This window comes from Aquarana catesbeiana, linkage group LG08 (genome assembly GCF_042186555.1).
Source record: "Aquarana catesbeiana isolate 2022-GZ linkage group LG08, ASM4218655v1, whole genome shotgun sequence".
Taxonomy (NCBI): Eukaryota; Metazoa; Chordata; class Amphibia; order Anura; family Ranidae; genus Aquarana; species Aquarana catesbeiana.
In genome coordinates this window covers 29,884,975-29,904,907 of record NC_133331.1, presented here as the reverse complement: position 1 = coordinate 29,904,907, position 19,933 = coordinate 29,884,975, and the positions used below count along the sequence as shown (strand labels likewise).

At 44.5% G+C, this 19,933-nt stretch overlaps 1 protein-coding gene across 1 annotated transcript; it reads left to right on the top strand.

The window, feature by feature from the left end:
• Nucleotides 1-2,323: 2,323 nt before the first annotated feature.
• Nucleotides 2,324-12,583, top strand: NKX1-2 (NK1 homeobox 2). The gene is made up of 2 exons (XM_073597600.1): nt 2,324-2,474; nt 11,852-12,583. Exons 1-2 carry the CDS (start codon nt 2,324-2,326, stop codon nt 12,421-12,423), a joined length of 723 nt encoding a protein of 240 aa, XP_073453701.1. The 3' UTR covers nt 12,424-12,583.
• The last annotated feature ends 7,350 nt before the right edge of the window (nt 12,584-19,933 follow it).

Sequence of the window (19,933 nt, the reverse complement as noted above, 5' to 3'; positions counted from 1 at the left end):
CCATGTTAAGGGCATGTGGCCTGGTATAGTTCAGGAGGGGGGCGCTCACTCGTTCCTACCCCTTTTCCTGCCCTGCCGGGCTTTGTGTTCGGATAAGGGTCCTGTATGGATTTTGGGGGGGCCAAAGTCAGATCAGTTAAGACGATGATCCGACTTCAATGATATTCAATGGGTTGAAGTCGGATCAAAGTCGGACCAAAGTAGTGCGGGAACCTTTTTCAAAGTCGGACCGGCTTGTGTCGGACCAGTTAAGACGGCTCTCATAGCAAACCATTGATTTACACACGTCATGCGACACGAGCTCCCAATATCGGAGCGTTTGTTGTACCAGAGTGAACCTGGCCTTAAACCCGAACACATATAAATTACACGAGTTCTGTGGCTGATTAAGGTGGTAATTAAACTCAGTTGCACTAAATTGTCCTCAGAACCCGTGCAATTTATATATGTGTTCGGGTTTAAAGGGATGAGGTGGCAACCCTATTCGGGGCAGGTAAGTATCACATGTTTGTTATTTTAATTTTAAAAAATGACCTTTGCAAACTCTTTAACCACTTGCCGACCAGCCACCGCAGTTTTACTGCGGCAGAATGGCAAGGCTGGGCGAAACGACGTTATGTAACGTCGCTTCGCCCTTTGGCCACTAGGGGCGTACGCGCGCCCGCTGCTCGCCCCCCCGGAGCCGATGCGAGTGCCCGGCGGTCGCGATCACCTCCGGGCTTCCACAATCACTGCTGACACACCGAGAACCGGGAAACACACAGTTTCCGGTTCTCTGAGGGGAGAAGAGACTGATCGAGTGTTCATACAAAGTATGAACAGCGATCTGTCATCTCCCCTAGACAGTCCCCTCCCCCCTTCAGTTAGAACACAATTTACCCCTTGATCGCCCTCCTAGTGTTAACCCCTTCCCTGCCAGTGACATTTTTACAGTAATCAATGCATTTTTATAGCACTGATCGCTGTATAAATGTCAATGGTCCCAAAAATGTGTCAAAAGTGTCTGACGTGTCCGCCATAATGTCGCAGTCCCAATAAAAATCAGATCGCCACTATTACTAGTAAAAAAAAAAAATTAATAATAAAAATGCCATAAACTATCCCCTATTTTGTAGACGCTATAACTTTTGCGCAAACTAATCAATATACGCTTATTGCGATTTTTTTTTTTACCAAAAATATGTAGAATACGTATCGGCCTAAACTGAGGAAAAAATCGTTTTTTTAATATATTTTTGGAGGATATTTATTATAGCAAAAAGTAAAAAATATTACGCTTTTTTCAAAATGGTCCCTCTTTTTTTGTTTATAGCGCAAAAAATAAAAACCGCAGAGGTGATCAAATACCACCAAAAGAAATCTCTATTTGTGGGAAAAAAAGGACGTCAATTTTGTTTGGGTGCAACGTCGCACGACTGCGCAATTGTCAGTTAAAGCGACGCAGTGCCGAATCGCAAAAAAGTGCTCTGGTCGGGAAGGGGGTAAAATCTTCTGGGGCTGAAATGGTTAAATGATAAGATTGTGATGTGTGAGGGGCTTCATTCAGTTCTACTGTTTACAAAAACCTTGTTATTAAAAAAAAAATGAATATAGTCATCTTCATACAACGTACTTTTGTATGTCATTTGTAGAACGCTTAATTAAATTTTCTGCGTCTGCTTAACTCCTCCAGGATTGATCCTCCACGCCCACCCTTCTCTGAACACGGACCCAGCATGCTTTTATTGTGAATCACATAGAGCCCACAATAATCTAAAACTGGAGAACAATGATGAGTTGATGTCTTTGGTTTAATCCAAACCTTGAAATTCACATTATGGCTAACCAACCAACACTAATTTTAGAGATTAAGACCAAATGGATGAGGAATTAAATGGATGATTGAGATGGGGGGCAGATGTGAGATGAAAGAGCTGCTTTACAGGATGGGGTAGTGTCAATGCACGGTAATTGTGGCAATGAAAGAGTACAATAGCAGGACACCAAGGACAAATAAAATGGACTGGGTACCCAAGATAAATAGACTTCTCTCCTCCGCCTCCTGTCTTGTCCCTCTTCTCTCTCCAGTTTAGTGTCATCTCCTCCCCTCTGTCTCGTGGCTGCTTGCTGTGTCTCCTCCTCTATGGGATGCCCATTAAAGCAGAGATGAACATAGACACCTGCCATCAGAGACCGTCAGACACTGAGGGCACCGGAGGGATCAGCAGAGCCCCTGACCTGACTCGGATCTACCCAAGTCCATATTCTTCATCGGATTCAACGGGATATCTAAGTAGGACTCCGGGACACCAGCGCCTTGGCAAGTTCCAGCTGGATCATCACCATGGGCTTGCTGAACTGCGATAGCGCAGAAGAAAAAGTTACCAGTAATCGTAAACATCTCCATACTCCTTTCTCCATTGTGGACATTCTCAATCAAGTTGGGGACAAGAGACCAACAAGTGAGAGTTCCAGAGAGTCTGAGAAGGAAACAGGTGAGATGGCCGGGCACTCAACTGCTAATGATAAGCAATTAAAGCTGGATACACACTAGACAATTTTCTGTAGAATTTTTTTCCTTCAGATTTACCAAAACCATATAATATGAGGTCAAACCTTAAGAGTTTAAAGTTGTGTGCAATCAGGCAGACCCTTGTACTACATGGTTTTGGTAAATCTAAAGGAAATCGGACAACAAACGTTGTAGAGTGTGTATGGGGTCTTAGGCTGGATTCACACCTATGCATTTTTTGTGCTTTTTGCAATTTGCAGATTTGCACTACAGTCCATACACCATGGTTTCCTGTGGAATATGTTCTGTAGTGCAAATCTGCAAAATGCAAAAAGCACTAAAAAAGTAAAAATGCATAGGTGTGAATCCAGCCTAAGGCTCCATTCACACTAGCGCGTTTTTTGATGCATTTTGCATTTTGCAGAAATGCATGGGAATATTCTAACATGGGTTCCTATGGAACATGTTCACATCAATGCCTTTTTGTACCTCTGCATTTTTGGAAAGGGTCAGGGACTTTTTTTCATGCAAAATGCAGCGTTTTGCATGTAATAGAATTCAATGGACAAGCATCAAAAACGCAAGTGCACCGTTTTTGCAGCGTTTTTGATGCGTTTTTGATGCGTTTTTGCCGTTTTTTTTTTTTTTTTTTTTTTAGACTGTAAAAAAACTGTAAAAAAAAAAAACGCAAAACGCGGCAAAAACGCCGCAAAAACGCTACAAAGACGCTGCTCAAAAACGTAGCAAGCATGAAAAAAAAACCTCCAAAAACGCTCAAAAGCAACATGCATAGGTGTGAATCCAGCCTTAGGCTGGATTCACACCTATGCGTTTCTAGTGCTTTTTGCATTTTGCAGATTTGCACTACAGTCTATTTAACATGGTTTCCTATGGAACACGTTCTGTAGTGCAAATCTACAAAATGCAAAAAGCACTAAAAATGCGTAGGTGTGAATCCAGCCTCAGACATCGGTGGTACATTTTTTGGGGTGAGATACATTTTTTTTCCTTTATGCAGATGTACCATTTAGGCTGGATTCACACCTACGCATTTTTAGTGCTTTTTGCATTTTGCAGATTTGCACTACAGAACATATTCCATAGGAAACCATGTTAAATGGACTGTAGTGCAAATCTGCAAAATGCAAAAAGCACTAAAACTGCATAGGTGTGAATCCAGCCTTAGGTGGATTGGTGGGTGACCATAGGCACCACATCCCTTTTTGATATAAAAAATGTGCTGGGGTCGCTTTTCCCAAGGCCTGATTCACACCTATGCAGGTTGCAGTTTACATATTCCAGGTGCATTTTGCATTTTTCAATACATGCTTTTGATCCATTGAAGCCTATGGGACCAAATAAACAGAAAAAAGTCCCTGGCCCGTTCCATAAAATGCATAGTTGTGAACTACATCATATGAAACCATGTTATATGGACGGTAGTGTGTTTCTGCAAAACTGAAAACACACTAAAAAAATACATAGGTGTGAACCAGGCTTAAAACGAAATAGACGGTGCACTTTGTAAGTGCAGTTGCACTCTTTTTTTTATTTCTTAGTAGATGTCAATGTGGTAAAGCTTTACTTTGTAAAAATTACCCAATCAGGTGCAAAATGTTTTCAAATGTATTGATAAATATATATTTTAAATGGAAAACGTGCCTTATAAATGCCTGGCAGTATAAAGTTCCACAAAAAAAATATTGCGTGTCTTTAAGCAGGTTTATTGTATTCTTTGTGTTCATGGACCACCTTTTTCCCCAATGAAAATAATATAGAAGTTGCATTGGCTGGTTGATTTTAAGCTTATCCTATATGAATTTAGGATTAATTTTTACCCTGGGTTTTTTTTTTTTCTTCCTAACCAAAAATGATTTTTATTTGTCTTGAAGACACTAGAGACACTAGAGGTCCAGCTGTGCGTGGGAACCAATCGGCTTCTAACTTCAGCTTGTTCATTGTTTTTTCACACTTTGTTTCCTTTTTTTGTTCTAGGGTGACAACCAAAGTGAGCACCGTTATCACCCTAAAACAGGGAGTATGTTAAGACTACGTAACACCTCCCTCTCTTCTTCATAACAGAGGGAAGTGTTTTTGCAGTCCACAAAGTTAGCAGGGAACAATGCCAACTGGTAACAGTCCAGAGGCAGAGAGCACAGGAAGTTATTAGCTCTATGTGCAATCTACAATTCTTTCTTCTCTCTTCCTTCCCTTCTTTCGTTCTTCTCTCTTCCTTCCCTTCTTTCGTTCTTTTCTCTTCCTTCCCTACTTTCGTTCTTCTCTCTTCCTTCCCTTCTTTCGTTCTTTTCTCTTCCTTCCCTTCTTTCGTTCTTTTCTCTTCTTTTCCTTCTTTCGTTCTTCTCTCTTCCTCCCCTTCTTTTGTTCTTTTCTCTTCCTTCCCTTCTTTCGTTCTTTTCTCTTCCTTTCCTTCTTTCGTTCTTCTCTTCCTTTCCTTCTTTCGTTCTTCTCTCTTCCTTTCCTTCTTTCGTTCTTCTCTCTTCCTTCCCTACTTTCGTTCTTCTCTCTTCCTTCCCTTCTTTCGTTCTTCTCTCTTCCTTTCCTTCTTTCGTTCTTCTCTTCCTTCCCTTCTTTCGTTCTTTTCTCTTCCTTCCCTTCTTTTGTTCTTCTCTCTTCCATTTCCTTCTTTCGTTCTTCTCTCTTCCTTTCCTTCTTTCGTTCTTCTCTTCCTTTCCTTCTTTCGTTCTTCTCTCTTCCTTTCCTTCTTTCGTTCTTCTCTCTTCCTTCCCTACTTTCGTTCTTCTCTCTTCCTTCCCTTCTTTCGTTCTTCTCTCTTCCTTTCCTTCTTTCGTTCTTCTCTTCCTTCCCTTCTTTCGTTCTTTTCTCTTCCTTCCCTTCTTTCGTTCTTTTCTCTTCCTTCCCTACTTTCGTTCTTCTCTCTTCCTTCCCTTCTTTCGTTCTTCTCTCTTCCTTTCCTTCTTTCGTTCTTCTCTTCCTTTCCTTCTTTCGTTCTTCTCTCTTCCTTCCCTTCTTTCGTTCTTCTCTCTTCCTTCCCTTCTTTCGTTCTTCTCTCTTCCTTTCCTTCTTTCGTTCTTCTCTTCCTTCCTTCCCTTCTTTCGTTCTTTTCTCTTCCTTCCCTTCTTTCGTTCTTTTCTCTTCCTTCCCTACTTTCGTTCTTTTCTCTTCCTTCCCTTCTTTCGTTCTTTTCTCTTCCTTCCCTTCTTTCGTTCTTTTCTCTTCCTTCCCTACTTTCGTTCTTCTCTCTTCCTTCCCTTCTTTCGTTCTTCTCTCTTCCTTTCCTACTTTCGTTCTTCTCTTCCTTTCTTTCTTTCGTTCTTCTCTCTTCCTTCCCTTCTTTCATTCTTCTCTCTTCCTTCCCTTCTTTCGTTCTTCTCTTCCTTCCTTCCCTTCTTTCGTTCTTTTCTCTTCCTTCCCTTCTTTCGTTCTTCTCTCTTCCTTTCCTTCTTTCGTTCTTCTCTTCCTTTCTTTCTTTCATTCTTCTCTCTTCCTTCCCTTCTTTCGTTCTTCTCTCTTCCTTTCCTTCTTTCGTTCTTCTCTTCCTTTCTTTCTTTCGTTCTTCTCTCTTCCTTCCCTTCTTTCATTCTTCTCTCTTCCTTTCCTTCTTTCGTTCTTCTCTTCCTTCCTTCCCTTCTTTCGTTCTTTTCTCTTCCTTTCCTTCTTTCGTTCTTCTCTTCCTTCCTTCCCTACTTTCGTTCTTCTCTCTTCCTTCCCTTCTTTCGTTCTTTTCTCTTCCTTCCCTACTTTCGTTCTTCTCTTCCTTCCCTTCTTTCATTATTCTGTCTTCCTTTCCTTCTTTCGTTCTTCTCTCTTCCTTCCCTTCTTTCGTTCTTTTCTCTTCCTTCCCTTCTTTCGTTCTTTTCTCTTCCTTCCCTACTTTCGTTCTTCTCTCTTCCTTCCCTTCTTTCGTTCTTTTCTCTTCCTTCCCTACTTTCGTTCTTCTCTTCCTTCCCTTCTTTCATTATTCTGTCTTCCTTTCCTTCTTTCGTTCTTCTCTTCCTTCCCTTCTTTCGTTCTTTTCTCTTCCTTCCCTTCTTTCGTTCTTTTCTCTTCCTTTCCTTCTTTCGTTCTTCTCTTACTTCCTTCCCTTCTTTCGTTCTTTTCTCTTCCTTCCCTACTTTCGTTCTTTTCTCTTCCTTCCCTACTTTCGTTCTTTTCTCTTCCTTCCCTACTTTCGTTCTTTTCTCTTCCTTCCCTTCTTTCGTTCTTTTCTCTTCCTTCCCTTCTTTCGTTCTTTTCTCTTCCTTTCCTTCTTTCGTTCTTCTCTTACTTCCTTCCCTTCTTTCGTTCTTTTCTCTTCCTTCCCTACTTTCGTTCTTTTCTCTTCCTTCCCTACTTTCGTTCTTTTCTCTTCCTTCCCTACTTTCGTTCTTTTCTCTTCCTTCCCTACTTTCGTTCTTTTCTCTTCCTTCCCTTCTTTCATTATTCTGTCTTCCTTTCCTTCTTTCGTTCTTCTCTTCCTTCCCTTCTTTCGTTCTTTTCTCTTCCTTCCCTACTTTCGTTCTTTTCTCTTCCTTCCCTTCTTTCGTTCTTCTCTTCCTTCCTTCCCTTCTTTCGTTCTTCTCTCTTTCTTCCTTCCTTCCTTTCTTTCGTTCTTCTGTCTTCCTTCCCTTCGTCTCTTTCAATGGTATATTTAACAGACCAAAAGGGAGAAAATAAGAGGCATTTATTGACAGTTTACATACAGTGAACCTTCCATGCAGGAATACGATTAAAGTTGATAAAAACATTTCCATGGACAGATCTACAAAACTTGGGAACTCCCAGATGACAAGCATGTTCTTAGATTTCCACGATACGGAAGCAGAGATAAATCTGGCTGATTACTTGGAGGCGAAGGGCCCCTGTAATTGCTCTGGCCCCTGTGGGATGCTGGGGCAGGTAGGTTTAGTTGTAAGACTGCTGTCCCTGGCAGTGATCAATATCCCATTACTGGTGTCTGCCTATCTCTGTGCACAGGCTTCCTGCCTGATGAGAAGACCCTGTATGGCAGAGATGACAGCTATCGATCCTCATCACGGGACGGTCACTTCATCAGGACTAGAAAGCCAGCAATTTCTCCTTAATAACCCTGACTAATAAATCTTCTAGCCTGTGCTTGCCCTGTCACCTATTTGTCAGGGACATGGGCCACGGCAGACAGCGTTGTCTTATTATATAAGACGGTTATAGGAGGAATATTCTGTGTATTGCTGTGACCTTTCCAACGACCAAGGAGCTACAAGTCCCAGCAAAATGCTACAAGATGTTAGATTTTTGCAGAACCACTAAAACCTATAGGTGACCACACACTGTACAATCTCTAAAGGTACAATCTCCTTTAACTCTATTATCAACTATGTAGTGGAAGAGCCTGCCTGACTTGATGCACATTGAATGGATTGTTTTTAGGTTTGTTCTGTTACATAGTTTGGTTAAACCTAAAAGGAGATTGAACAGAGATCATACAATCAGATTGCATAGCAGTGATGGCGAACCTTTTTGAGCCCGAGTGTCCAAACAGAGAACCAACTTATTTATTTCAAAGTGCCAACACAGAATGAATTAAACCTGCCAGCGGCTCTGTACAGAGGATGGGACTGATCATCCCTCTGAATGAGTCCTAAGGGACCAAAAACGTACCATTCTGCCAGATTCGCTCAGAATGCAGGGATCAGGAGTGCGTAACGCTCAGAATGCACTGTGCAACATACACTGACCCTTCCGACCCCCTACACTGAACCACCCCCCCCCCTACACTGGACCACCCGACCTCCCCCCTACACTGAACCACCTGACCCCCCCTACACTGACCCACCCGACCCCCCCCCACACTGAACCACCCGACCCCCCCTACACTGAACCACCCGACCCCCCCCCACTGAACCAGCTGACCCCACCCTACACTGAACCACCCTCCCCCCTACACTGAACCACCCGACCCCCCCCACTGAACCACCTGACCCCCCCTACACTGAACCACCCGACTCCCCCTACACTGAACCACCCGACCCCCCCTACACTGAACCACCTGACCCCCCCCTACACTGACCCACCCGACCCCCCCTACACTGAACCACCCGACCCCCCCTACACTGAACCACCTGACCCCCCCCTACACTGAACCACCCTCCCCCCTACACTGAACCACCCAACCCCCCCCACTGAACCACCTGACCCCCCCTACACTGACCCACCCGACCCCCCCTACACTGAACCACCCGACCCCCCCTACACTGAACCACCCGACCCCCCTACACTGAACCACCTGACCCCCCCTACACTGACCCACCCGACCCCCCCCTACACTGAACCACCCGACCCCCCCTACACTGAACCACCCTCCCCCCCTACACTGAACCACCCGACCCCCCCCACTGAACCACCTGACCCCCCCTACACTGAACCACCCGACCCCCCCTACACTGAATCACCGGGCCCCCCCCCCACACTGAAACACCTGACCCCCACCACCCCTACACTGACCCACTCGACCCCCTACACTGACCCAACCGACCCCTACACTGACCTACCTGACACATACTTCCTGCACTACTCACACCCCCCCCATCTCCCGCCCACACACAGTACAATGTAGATCGGAGGATCCATTATCCTCCATACCTCTCCATGGTCTCATTGTCCAGCTCTCCCCAGTACTGGGCGGGCAGTATTACAGCAGTCCCCGCAATCCAGCCGCTCCTTGGTATCCCCACCGCCGGGAGGTCAGCTAGCAGCCACTGCACCTCTCCCATGGTCATGATCTGCTCTGAGCACCTCCGCTGTTCCACAGGTCGCAGTGCCAGAGGCACAGGCTGGAACAAAGTAGTCCCGGGGCAGGGGGATTTGGAATAGGGTGCAGCAGAGAGGAATGCCTCACTAATGCCTCAGGAATGCCTCCGCCGTCCCGAGGGTCTGCAGCACAGACCCTCGGGATGGCGGAGGAATAACTTTACACCCCCCCCCCAAATGTCACACCTGGGGCGAGATGACTGGCTGCCCACCCCTATGCTACGCCACTGGCTCTGAGTTCCCAGCCAACCCCAGGCCTTGGGACTCAGGGCTAATGATTCTGAACGGGAAATACGAGATCCGGGGCTTTTTGTGGGCCCACTCGGGGCTATAGCCCCTGTCAGCCCCCCCTCTGCCGACACCACTGATGAAAGGAAGGGAGCCGGCTCCTCTACCTGGCTGGGGGATTCCACCCCCTCCTTTATCCTGGCGGCGCTGGTTTGCTAAGCTTGCGTGCCATAGGTTCACCATCACTGGTATAGTGTATGGCCAGCTTAAAGCTGCATACACACTATACAATATTTTGTCTTTAGATATTTTTCTTTAAGGGGTCAAACCTAAACCCTTTCAATTTGTATGCAATCAGGCCCTTGTACTAAATAGATGAAGGTAACTCTAAAGGAAATTGAACAACAAAAGTCGTATAGTGTGTATCCAGCTTTAGACAAATTCCTTAGGCACGAATGCTACCCTGTTTCCCCAAAAATAAGACCTAGCGTGATTGTCGGTGATGGCTGCAATATAAGCCCTACCCCCCAAATAAGCCCTAGTTAAAGTCCTTGTAGGTCTTATTTTCAGGGTTCTGCTTATTTTCAGGGAAACAGGGGTACCAAATTCTATCCAGTTTCCAGAGAATTCCATTAGACCCCTTTCACACTGAGTCTCTTTACAGGCGCTACAGCGCTAAAAATTGTGCCTGTAAAGAGCCTCTCCTGTCTCTCCAGTGTGAAAGCCCCGAGGGCTTTCACACTGGAGCGGTGCGCTGGCAGGACGCTAAAAAAAGTCCTGCTAGCAGCATCTTCTGCTCCGGCCCATTGAACTGAATGGGCACCGCTGCCGAACCACCGGCAAAGCACCGCTACAGCGCCGCTTTGCGGGTCATTTTAACCCTTTTTTCGACCGCTAGCAGGGGTTGAAAACCCCTGCAAGAAAACGGCGGTAAAGCGGCGCTAAAAATAGCGGCGCTTTAGCGCCGACACCCCAGTGTAATAGGGGCCTTATAGTTAATGCAGCATACTGAAAAACAGAGGTATGAATGTAGCCTAATGAAGTATTGTGAGATATATGTATTATGTAAAGATGCCAACACCTCCATGTCCACTTAATGAGCGACCCTACATGTTGTCTGCTCTGTGCAGAAATGTGTATCTATCTCTATCGAAAAAAGTATTTGATCCTCAGCTGATTTTGTACGTTTGCCCACTGAGAAAGAAATGATCAGTCTATAATTTTAATGGTAGGTTTATTTTAACAGGTGAGAGACAGAAGAACAACAAAAAAATGCATTTCAAAAAAGTTATAAATTGATTTGCATTTTAATGAGCGAAATAAGTATTTGATTCCCCCCCGTTAATCAGCAAGATTTCTGGCTCCCAGGTGTCTTCTATACAGGCAATGAGCTGAGATTAGGCTGAGTTGGTTCACACTGGTACAACAAACGTTCCGACATTGGGAGCTCATGTGGCATGACGTGTGAAAATCAATTGTTTCCCTATGGGAGCCGTACTAACTGGTCCGACACAAGTCGGTCCGACTTTGAAAATGCTCCCTGCACTACTTTGGTCTGACTTTGATCCTTCTTCAGCCCATTGAATATCACTGAAGTCGGATCAAAGTAGGATCCTTGTCCTAACCATCTCACTTGTGACATCCAAAATGGTGACAGCAGCAGTAAAAATAATTTATGACACTCTGGGATTGTTTTGATTGGTCAAAGGACAAGTCGTACTATCTCAAAGTCTTGTTCATTCAATTCGGATGGAAGTAGGACAAACGTAGCCGGGCAAAGTAGGATGATAGTCGTACATCAGTCATGTCGTATCAGTGTGAACCCGGCCTCTTAAATCCTGAAGGAAAGAAATCTACAGAAAATTGTATAGTGTGTATCCAGCTTTAAAGGGAGTGCTCCTAATCTCAGCTTGTTACCTGTATAAAAGACACCTGTCCACAGAAGCAATAAAAAAGACTCCAATCTCTCCATCATGGCCAAGACCAAAGAGCTGTTCAAGGATGTCAGGGACAAGATTGTAGACCTACACAAGGCTGGATTGGGCTACAAGACCATCGCCAAGCATCTTGGTGAGAGGGTGACAACAGTTGGTGCGATATATCAAATACTTAGGTCAGACCAAAATGAGGGACAACCGAGGAGAAAAAGAGGGACTTTGTTCCACATCAGGGACAGTCCCTCCAAAATAAGGGACAGTCCCTCAAAATCAGGGACAGTCCCTCAAAATCAGGGACAGTTGGGAGATATGCAAAAAGGCTGCATGTGGCCCCAAGGGCTTGGTTGAGCACCAGAGGTCTAAGCTATCAAGCCCCAATATTTTTCTTTTTTTTTTTTAAACATTCACTGAAATCCTTACTAATTGTTGCGCTTTTGCACCTTCACAGATGTGAGCACTGACATTGTGTCTGGACCAGAAGATGAAGCAGGACCTTCTTTGGACCCAAAATCTAGGGAAGAAGAGTCATTAAAGACAGAGAATCAACAGAGCACAAAGGTCCCTGTGGCCAGTTCTAAGCCCCGGCGGGCCCGTACGGCCTTTTCCTACGAACAGCTTGTGGCCCTGGAAAGCCGCTTTCGAAGTAGCCGATATTTGTCGGTGTGCGAGCGGCTCAGCTTGGCTCTGACCCTGCACCTAACGGAGACTCAAGTCAAGATCTGGTTTCAGAACCGGAGAACGAAGTGGAAGAAGCAGCAGCCGACAGGAAGTTCAGAGGCCAGAGCCTGTAATACTCACAGTTGTCCCCCGAGTCCCGGTCCACAATTTATCCCAACCTATCCATCCTTTCCTTGCTCTGTACAACACCCTCACATGTACCCAACTACAAACCACCAGGTGCCACCATTTCCCAGACTCTTCTTATCTCCTTCCAGCTCCTTCCCGCCTTCTCCAGCTTGTCCTTTCCCTCCGTTTATAAATTCAGTCAGTATGACGTCATTTTATAGCCCCACCCCCTAAGAGCCTGCAGCCTTCAAAGTGTATTGCTCGCTGCTTGTAGCAGGCGCATGGACAACCAAATGGACAGAGGAAACGTGGATAGATGGACAAGAAAGCCAACTCTTCTGTTCCTCTGCCTGGACTCATGGAGGGAATTTACTGAGGCCGCTAAAGTTTTAAAGGGACACCAGACAAGATGAAACCGTGTGCTTTAGGTACAACACCATTAGCAGCATCTTCTGTGTGCTTGGAATCCATGCGCCATCATGTGATCCATACGGGTCAGAACATTATCTGTGACATTCCTGCATAAAATAGGGCAAATAGAACATCTGGTTGTAACGTTTGTCCCTTCAAGCAGTATTAAACCCAAAAATGTATTGTCCTGCAGCTTATCAAATTTTTTAGATGTGGTGGCTGCATTCCTTTTATTTTTTTATGCCTTTCTCCCTCTGTTTTCACCTGGTTATATGGCTAGTAACACAGCTCTTGTACTAGAATACCCCCGTTCTGTATGAAGGGGCACAGCAGCATTGTCAGTCTGGAGGGAAGAGGAGTGTTAGATGTACTAGCAGATTTAAATACACTAACCAATTGAAGCCAAACCACAGCTAATGCTTTAACCACTTAAGGACCAGCCTCGTTTTTGGATTTTAGGTGTTTACATGTTTAAAACAGTTTTTTTTGCTAGAAAATTACTTAGAACCCCCAAATATTATATATGTTTTTCTTCTAACACCCTGGAGAATAAAATGGCGGTCGTTACAATACTTTTTTTTGCACCGTATTTGTGCAGCGGTCTTAAAAGCGCACTTTTTTTGAAAAAAATTCACTTTTTTGAATAAAAAAATAAGACAACAGTAAAGTTAGCCCAATTTTTTTTTATATTGTGAAATATAATGTTACGCCAAGTAAATTGATACCCAACATGTCACGCTTGAAAATTGCGCCCGCTCGTGGAATGGCGTCAAACTTTTATCCACAAAAATCTCCATAGGCGAAGTTTAAAAAATTCTACAGGTTGCATGTTTTGCGGTACGGAGGAGGTCTAGGGCTAGAATAATTGCTCTCGCTCTACCGGTCGCGGCGATACCTCACATGTGTGGTTTGACCACTGTTTTCATATGCGGGCGCTACTCGTGTATGCGTTCGCTTCTGCGCGCGAGCTCGTCGAGACGGGGGGGGGGTTTCAAAATTTTTTTTTTAATTTTTATTATTTATTTTACATTATTTTATTTATTTTTACACTGTTTTTAAAAAAAAAAAAAAAATTGTGACACTTTTATTCCTATTACAAGGAATGTAAACATCCCTTGTAATAGAAAAAAGCATGACAGGTCCTCTTAAATATGAGATCTGGGGGGTCAAAAAGACCTCAGATCCCATATTTACACTAAAATGCAATAAAAAAAAAAAAAGTCATTAAAAAAAATGACATTTGAAAAAATGTGCCTTTGAGAGGCGTGGACGGAAGTGACGTTTTGACGTCGCTTCCGCCCAGCAGTGTCATGGAGACGAGTGGGCGCCATCTTAGCCTCACTCGTCTCCAGACACAGGAGGGAGACGGACGCGATCGCCTCCGCCGCTACCGACAGCACCAGATCGCGGCAAGAGGGAGGGGGGGGCCCCTCTCCCGCCACCGATAAAAGTGATCTTGCGGCAAATCCGCTGCAGGGACCACTTTTTTTTGAAAGCCGGCCGCCGCGCGAAAGCAGGGATACCGGGGTTATGGCAGCTAGCTGCTGCCATAACAACGATATCCCCGTTCAAAGTTTGGACGTACATCGACGTGCGGCGGTCGGTAAGTGGTTAAAAGAAGTTACAGCAAACAGTTTTTTTTTTTCTTTCCTGGATAAAGTTTTCACATCAATAAATAAGACAATCATTGTAAGCACCCCTATTGGTGTTAAATGGTGTGCTCCCTCCCTGTAAACTGGTACATCTGCAGGACAGCTTGTTCTTTTGAAAAACAGACTTGCTGGCTGGATCACCAGATAAAAATGGAAGAGAGAAGGCCTAAAAAGAAAAAGAATGCAGCCATCGCATGTAAGAACTGTTAATCTGCAATATGTTTTTTTTTTTTCCGGCTTTAATACTGCTGTAAAGCTGTTTTTGGCCTCTTTCTCACGGGGCGGATCATCACTGATCCGCCCCGTGAACATCCGCTGGCTCAGCGGGGATCGCTCCGCCGATCCCCGCTGAGCAGGAAGATGACAGGTCCATCGCTGCACGCTGTGCAGCTACGGACCTGTCAGAGCGCCGCTCTCCTCTATGGGGGGATCGGATGATGACGGACCGTAGTGTCCGTCGTCACCCGATCCGATCCGAAAACGGATGGAAAAGTAGGTTTTTCCTCTGTTACACTTTTCGGATCGGAGCGGGGTCGGATGTCAGCGGACATGTCACCGCTCACATCCGACGCTCCATAGGGATGAATGTATGTCCTTTTTTCATCCGAACGGAAGAGGCCTATAGGTTGACTTTTCAATCATCTGTAGATCTTAGAAGTGGTGCAACTTCACTTTTGCCCACTAGAGGGAGGAAACTGAACTCCCGGGTATGATCTTTTATTGAACACTTTGCATTGGTTCAGCTTGGACCATTGTAAGTATGCATACGTCTTGCCTGATGGGCCGCCAAGGAAGCTGACGGTCATGGTAGCAGTGATTTTTTTCAGGTCCCGTATCAGGCGGCTTCCACCTCTGCACACTGACCACTGGGGCCTGCTCCTTCAACACTGCCGCCATTCATTTCTTTTTATATGAATACAAGAAGTTCTCTGAATGGATGAGATGGAGAGAAGGGGGTGTTGATGTCACAGTATTGCTGACTATTGCAGTGATTTGTCAGCTTCCATCATGTATAAACTATATACATACTTATATTATTCAAATATAAGCCAAGGTAAGCTTGCCCTCCAGATCATACCTGGGGTTCAGAGTTCAAAGAAACTTGTCCTAAGAGAAATATGTAGGCAGCAATTGTTGAGCTCTCCTCCTGAAAATGCTGGTTGCTTGGCTATCATGTTTACATAATGACGTCATTGCTTTTTGGGTCACTGACCAAGAAGTATAATCCTACACACTTGACGTTATGACACCGCCAGTAGCGTTGCCGCGTTAATAACGTGAGTTTTTCCGCATTTTTTTTTTTTTTTTTGCATCAGCGTTTTTGCTTCATTTCTCAGCGCTTATTAGCAGCAAGAAAACGCCGCTATGAAGCTATGAGATCAAAAACGCTGGTTAGCCGCGTTTTACCGCGTTTACTGGCGTTGGAGCGTTTTTACAGCTCAAAAACTCCTCTCAAAACCCACTAGTTCAGCCTCATGCACACTGAATGTTTTTACAGCTGACATTTTTTTTTTCCTACAGCCAGAAAAGTCCTCGGCATGTTGTCCTGTGTGTCCATGCACACATAGGCTGTTGTCAGTGTTTTCTGGCTGGAAACATACAGAACTAGTGGGTTTTTAGAGGAGTTCTTTTAGCTGTAAAAATGCCAGTAAAATGCTGTGAACCAGCATTTTTGATCCTATAGAGATGTTTTCTTGCTAAAAACACTAACGCTTAAAAAAACGCGGGAAAATGCTAATGCAAAAAACAGTGCACAGTGGCGGCTGGTGGTTTTGGGGAGTGGTGGCAAACAATCACCCCCCCCCCACCGCTGCACCTCAAAGACCCCCCCCCCCGCTGTCTGCCGGTCCACCGGCACTTGCCCCATCTAGGCGGCAGGCACATCTGGAATTGGGCATCGGCGGGGATCAGGGCATTGCCTGACATCAGGCTGCGGCGGGCATCAGGTAGTGGCCCCAGCGTCTTCTCCTCCTCGCTTCCACCTTGAGTATCCTCCCCTCCTCCTAGGCGTCCAATAGGATCGCCTGATGTTTCAATCAATCAGGTGACGGGTGTCAGACCCACTTCCTGATTTGGCTGGGAGGAGGATGAGTGTTGCAACAGCGAATATTTATTAGTCATTGTAACCCCTGGGTGGGCTCATAGCGCAATGATCTGCACCACGAGCCCACCCTATTTTGAAGCCTATTAGAGCCTATGGCTCTAATCAGGTGCTTAAGAAAAAAAAAAAACCCTGCCACTGTAATTCATGCGCCCGGTGTCCTGAAAGGGGCTGGACGCATAAATAGGCGGTAGCGACCGTGGATCCTAGAGCATTAATTAGGATGTTGTGACCATGGATCGAGGGGGGGCAGTGCCCGGGGACCCCTAATGGATGGGCCGCCACTGGTTGTGCATATAGAAAGTATGAGAAGATTATACATGGTACAGGAATGCAAGCTGTCCAATGGACTCTGGGCTGGTGGAGTCCCCACTCAGGCTGGGTTCACACTGCCGCACGGAGTGGCTCACATCAGGGGTCCGGCGCATTCCTTTTTACTGTTTCAGGTCCGATTTCAGGCTGAATTTTTGGCTGAATTTGGACCTGAAACGGACCAGAAGACGCACAGGACCCCTGTGCAATTCGCACCGGGGATGTCTGAACCGGCTCCATGGAGAGTCGCTCACAATCTCCTGCTATGCGAATTGAATGCGGAGAAAACCACATCCAATTCACAATAGTGTGAACCCAGCCTTAGTCTTTTTACATCCCCCCCAGAGTGCGGAGAATGTAGAAAGGACGAGAGTGCCACAAAACCGGTATTAGCCCCACAGGTCTGTAAGCATAACAAAGAGAAAAAGCCAACGCGTTTCGGGGGCTCAAAACTCTCCCTTCATCGGGGCTTAATGGCTGAATTCATTGGAGTTGAAACCTGCATAACAATTTGCAAATAAAAGAGACTGTGATCGTGCTGTTTTGTGTTGCCGCCCCAGAGTGCAATATTTTTGCACATATTTACAACACAGCTATGCAAATATATATATTGCTTTTTGGCTAAATCTGGAGTTCTGTATAGAGGACTGCTACTGCTGACCTGCAAATGCTATTTGCCTGCCTCTGTCTTGGATACTTCAGCAGTGAAAAAAAAAAAAAAAGCAGCAAGTGAAAGCAGAATCTTTGATCCGCATACTTGTTCTGGTTGAGCCAGGCTGGGTTCACATATGTGTGAATTGGATGTGCATTTCCCCGCAACCAATTCGCATGACATACAAATGTGCCTGGCTCGCAATGGAGCCGGTTCACACAGGTCAGGGGCGGCCGCGGTCTGCATTCCAAAAGAGTTCTGTGCGTCTTTGGGTCTGGTTCAGGTGGGAATTCGGGCAAAAATTCGGACCTGATTCGCACCTGAACCGGTGAACAGGGACGCACCGGACCCCATGCTGAGAACCGCTAGACATGTGCAATTCATTTAGTTTAGAATTAGTTTTTTAACCGGTTCAATACCGGGCAATTTCACCCCCTTCCTTCCCAGGCCAATTTTTAGTTTTCAGCGATGTCGCACTTTAAACGTCAATTGCGCGGTCGTGCAATGTTGTATCCAAACAAAATTGACGTCCTTTTTTCACCACATATAGAGCTTTCTTTTGGTGGTATTTGATCGCCTCTGCGGTTTTTATTTTTTGCGCTATAAACAAAAGAAGAGCGACAATTTTGAAAAAAACACAATATTTTTTACTTTTTGCTATAATAAATATCCCAATTTTTTTTTTAAAAAACACATTTTTTCCTCAGTTTCGGCCGATACGTATTCTTCTACATATTTTTGGTAAAAAAAAAACGCAATAAGCGTATATTGATTGGTTTGCGCAAAAGTTATAACGTCTACAAAATATGGGATAGATTTATGGCATTTTTTAAAAAAAAATATTTTTTTATTTTTTTAGCGGCGATCGCGATTTTTTTTTTGGTGACTGCGACATTATGGCGGACACATCGGACACTTTTGACACATTTTTGGGACCAATCACATTTATACAGCGATCAATGCTATAAAATTGCATTGATTACTGTGTAAATGTGACAGGCAGTGAAGGGGTTAACCACTAGGGGGCGGGGAGGGGTTAATATGTTTCCTAGGGAATGATTCTAACTGAAGGGGGAGGGGACGCTCAAGGGGAGGAGACCGATCAGTGTTCCTCCATTCTGGGAACACAGATCGCTCTCCTCAGAGCTGACAGGCTGTGGATCTGTGTGTTTACACACACAGATCCACATGCCGGCCCGGTTAACGGGCAATCGCGGGTGCCCGGCGGACATCGCGGCCGCCGGGCACACGCACCGGGTCCCGAGGAACGCGGCGTCATATGACGTCCACCCAGGATGGGAGATCCCATCTGTGGACGTCATATGACTATGGGCGGGTAGGGAAGTGGTTAAAGAATTTTGACAAATTCCTTAATTTCCGAATTTTTGAAAATTCCTTTTAAATTTGGCTGTTAGTAAACGTAACGAGTACGAATTTATCCAAAGTTACGAATTATCTGAAATAACGAATGCCGTATCTAAACAAATGGAACATAACGATCTAATAATAATAATAAATAACCATAATAATAATAAAACCTTTTTATTATTATTAATTTGCCATTTGTTTAGATGCGGCATTCATTATTTCGGATAATTCGTAACTTCAGATAAATTCGTATTCGTTACGTTCACAAGTGGCCAAATTTGAATGGAAATTCCAATACCTATAATTTAATAGTTAGTTATTATTAGTTATTTCTAATTTTACTGATTTTCTTTCTTTTTTTCAGATTTTCGGATTCTTGGATTTTCGAATTTCTGAATTTTCGAATTCCAAAAATTCGGAATTCAAAAATTCGGGTTTTCGAATTTACGAAAAAAGCAAAAAAAAGGAATGAAACGAAAACTAACAATTTTTTTGTCAGTGCACATGTCTGGGAACCGCAGCCGCACGTATGTGGACCTGGCCTTACTCAGAAAGAAATGAAGCTGGAGGATCAGCATGACAGGCAAAGAACTATCAATTTAAGGCTAGGTTCACACTGCTGCAGTGCGAATTTAGCGCGGTTTTGTTCCGATTGCGTTGCGAATTTGCATTGCGAATTCCATATGTGTTCTTGCGATTCTACTGCAAATTTTGCAGTCTATAGAGCTGAATTCGCATCGCACATGGATCAAACTCGCACAGGACCTTTTTTTCACGCAGGTTATATTCGCAATGCATCGATGTGAACGGCACTAATGTTAATCTATGAAATTTAAATGACTTGCGAATTTGAGCGATCGCAACGGCTCAAATTCGCAATAGAATTCGCAGCAGTGTGAACCTAGCCTTAAAGGCATATCAGCGATAGCAGCCCTCAGTTCCTGCCAGAATAGTTCCATTGAATCGATCACTCATTTTTTGGAAAGAGTTACACTGCACCATTACAGCATTTGCATGGTCTGTGTGTGTCGGGTTTCAGTAAATCCCCTCTCAGTATTTGTTCTTATGATGTGAGAATTATAGGAATTTGCACTTTTACAATCTCATCTTTATTATTGTCTTATATGTATAAGTTCTTCCATTATATATTGAGAGAAGGTGATAATAAATATTTTAACATTTTGTATTTTTTTGAATGTTCTTTATTTTCAAGCCTTAATTGTATCACAAACAGATCTTTGTAAATAT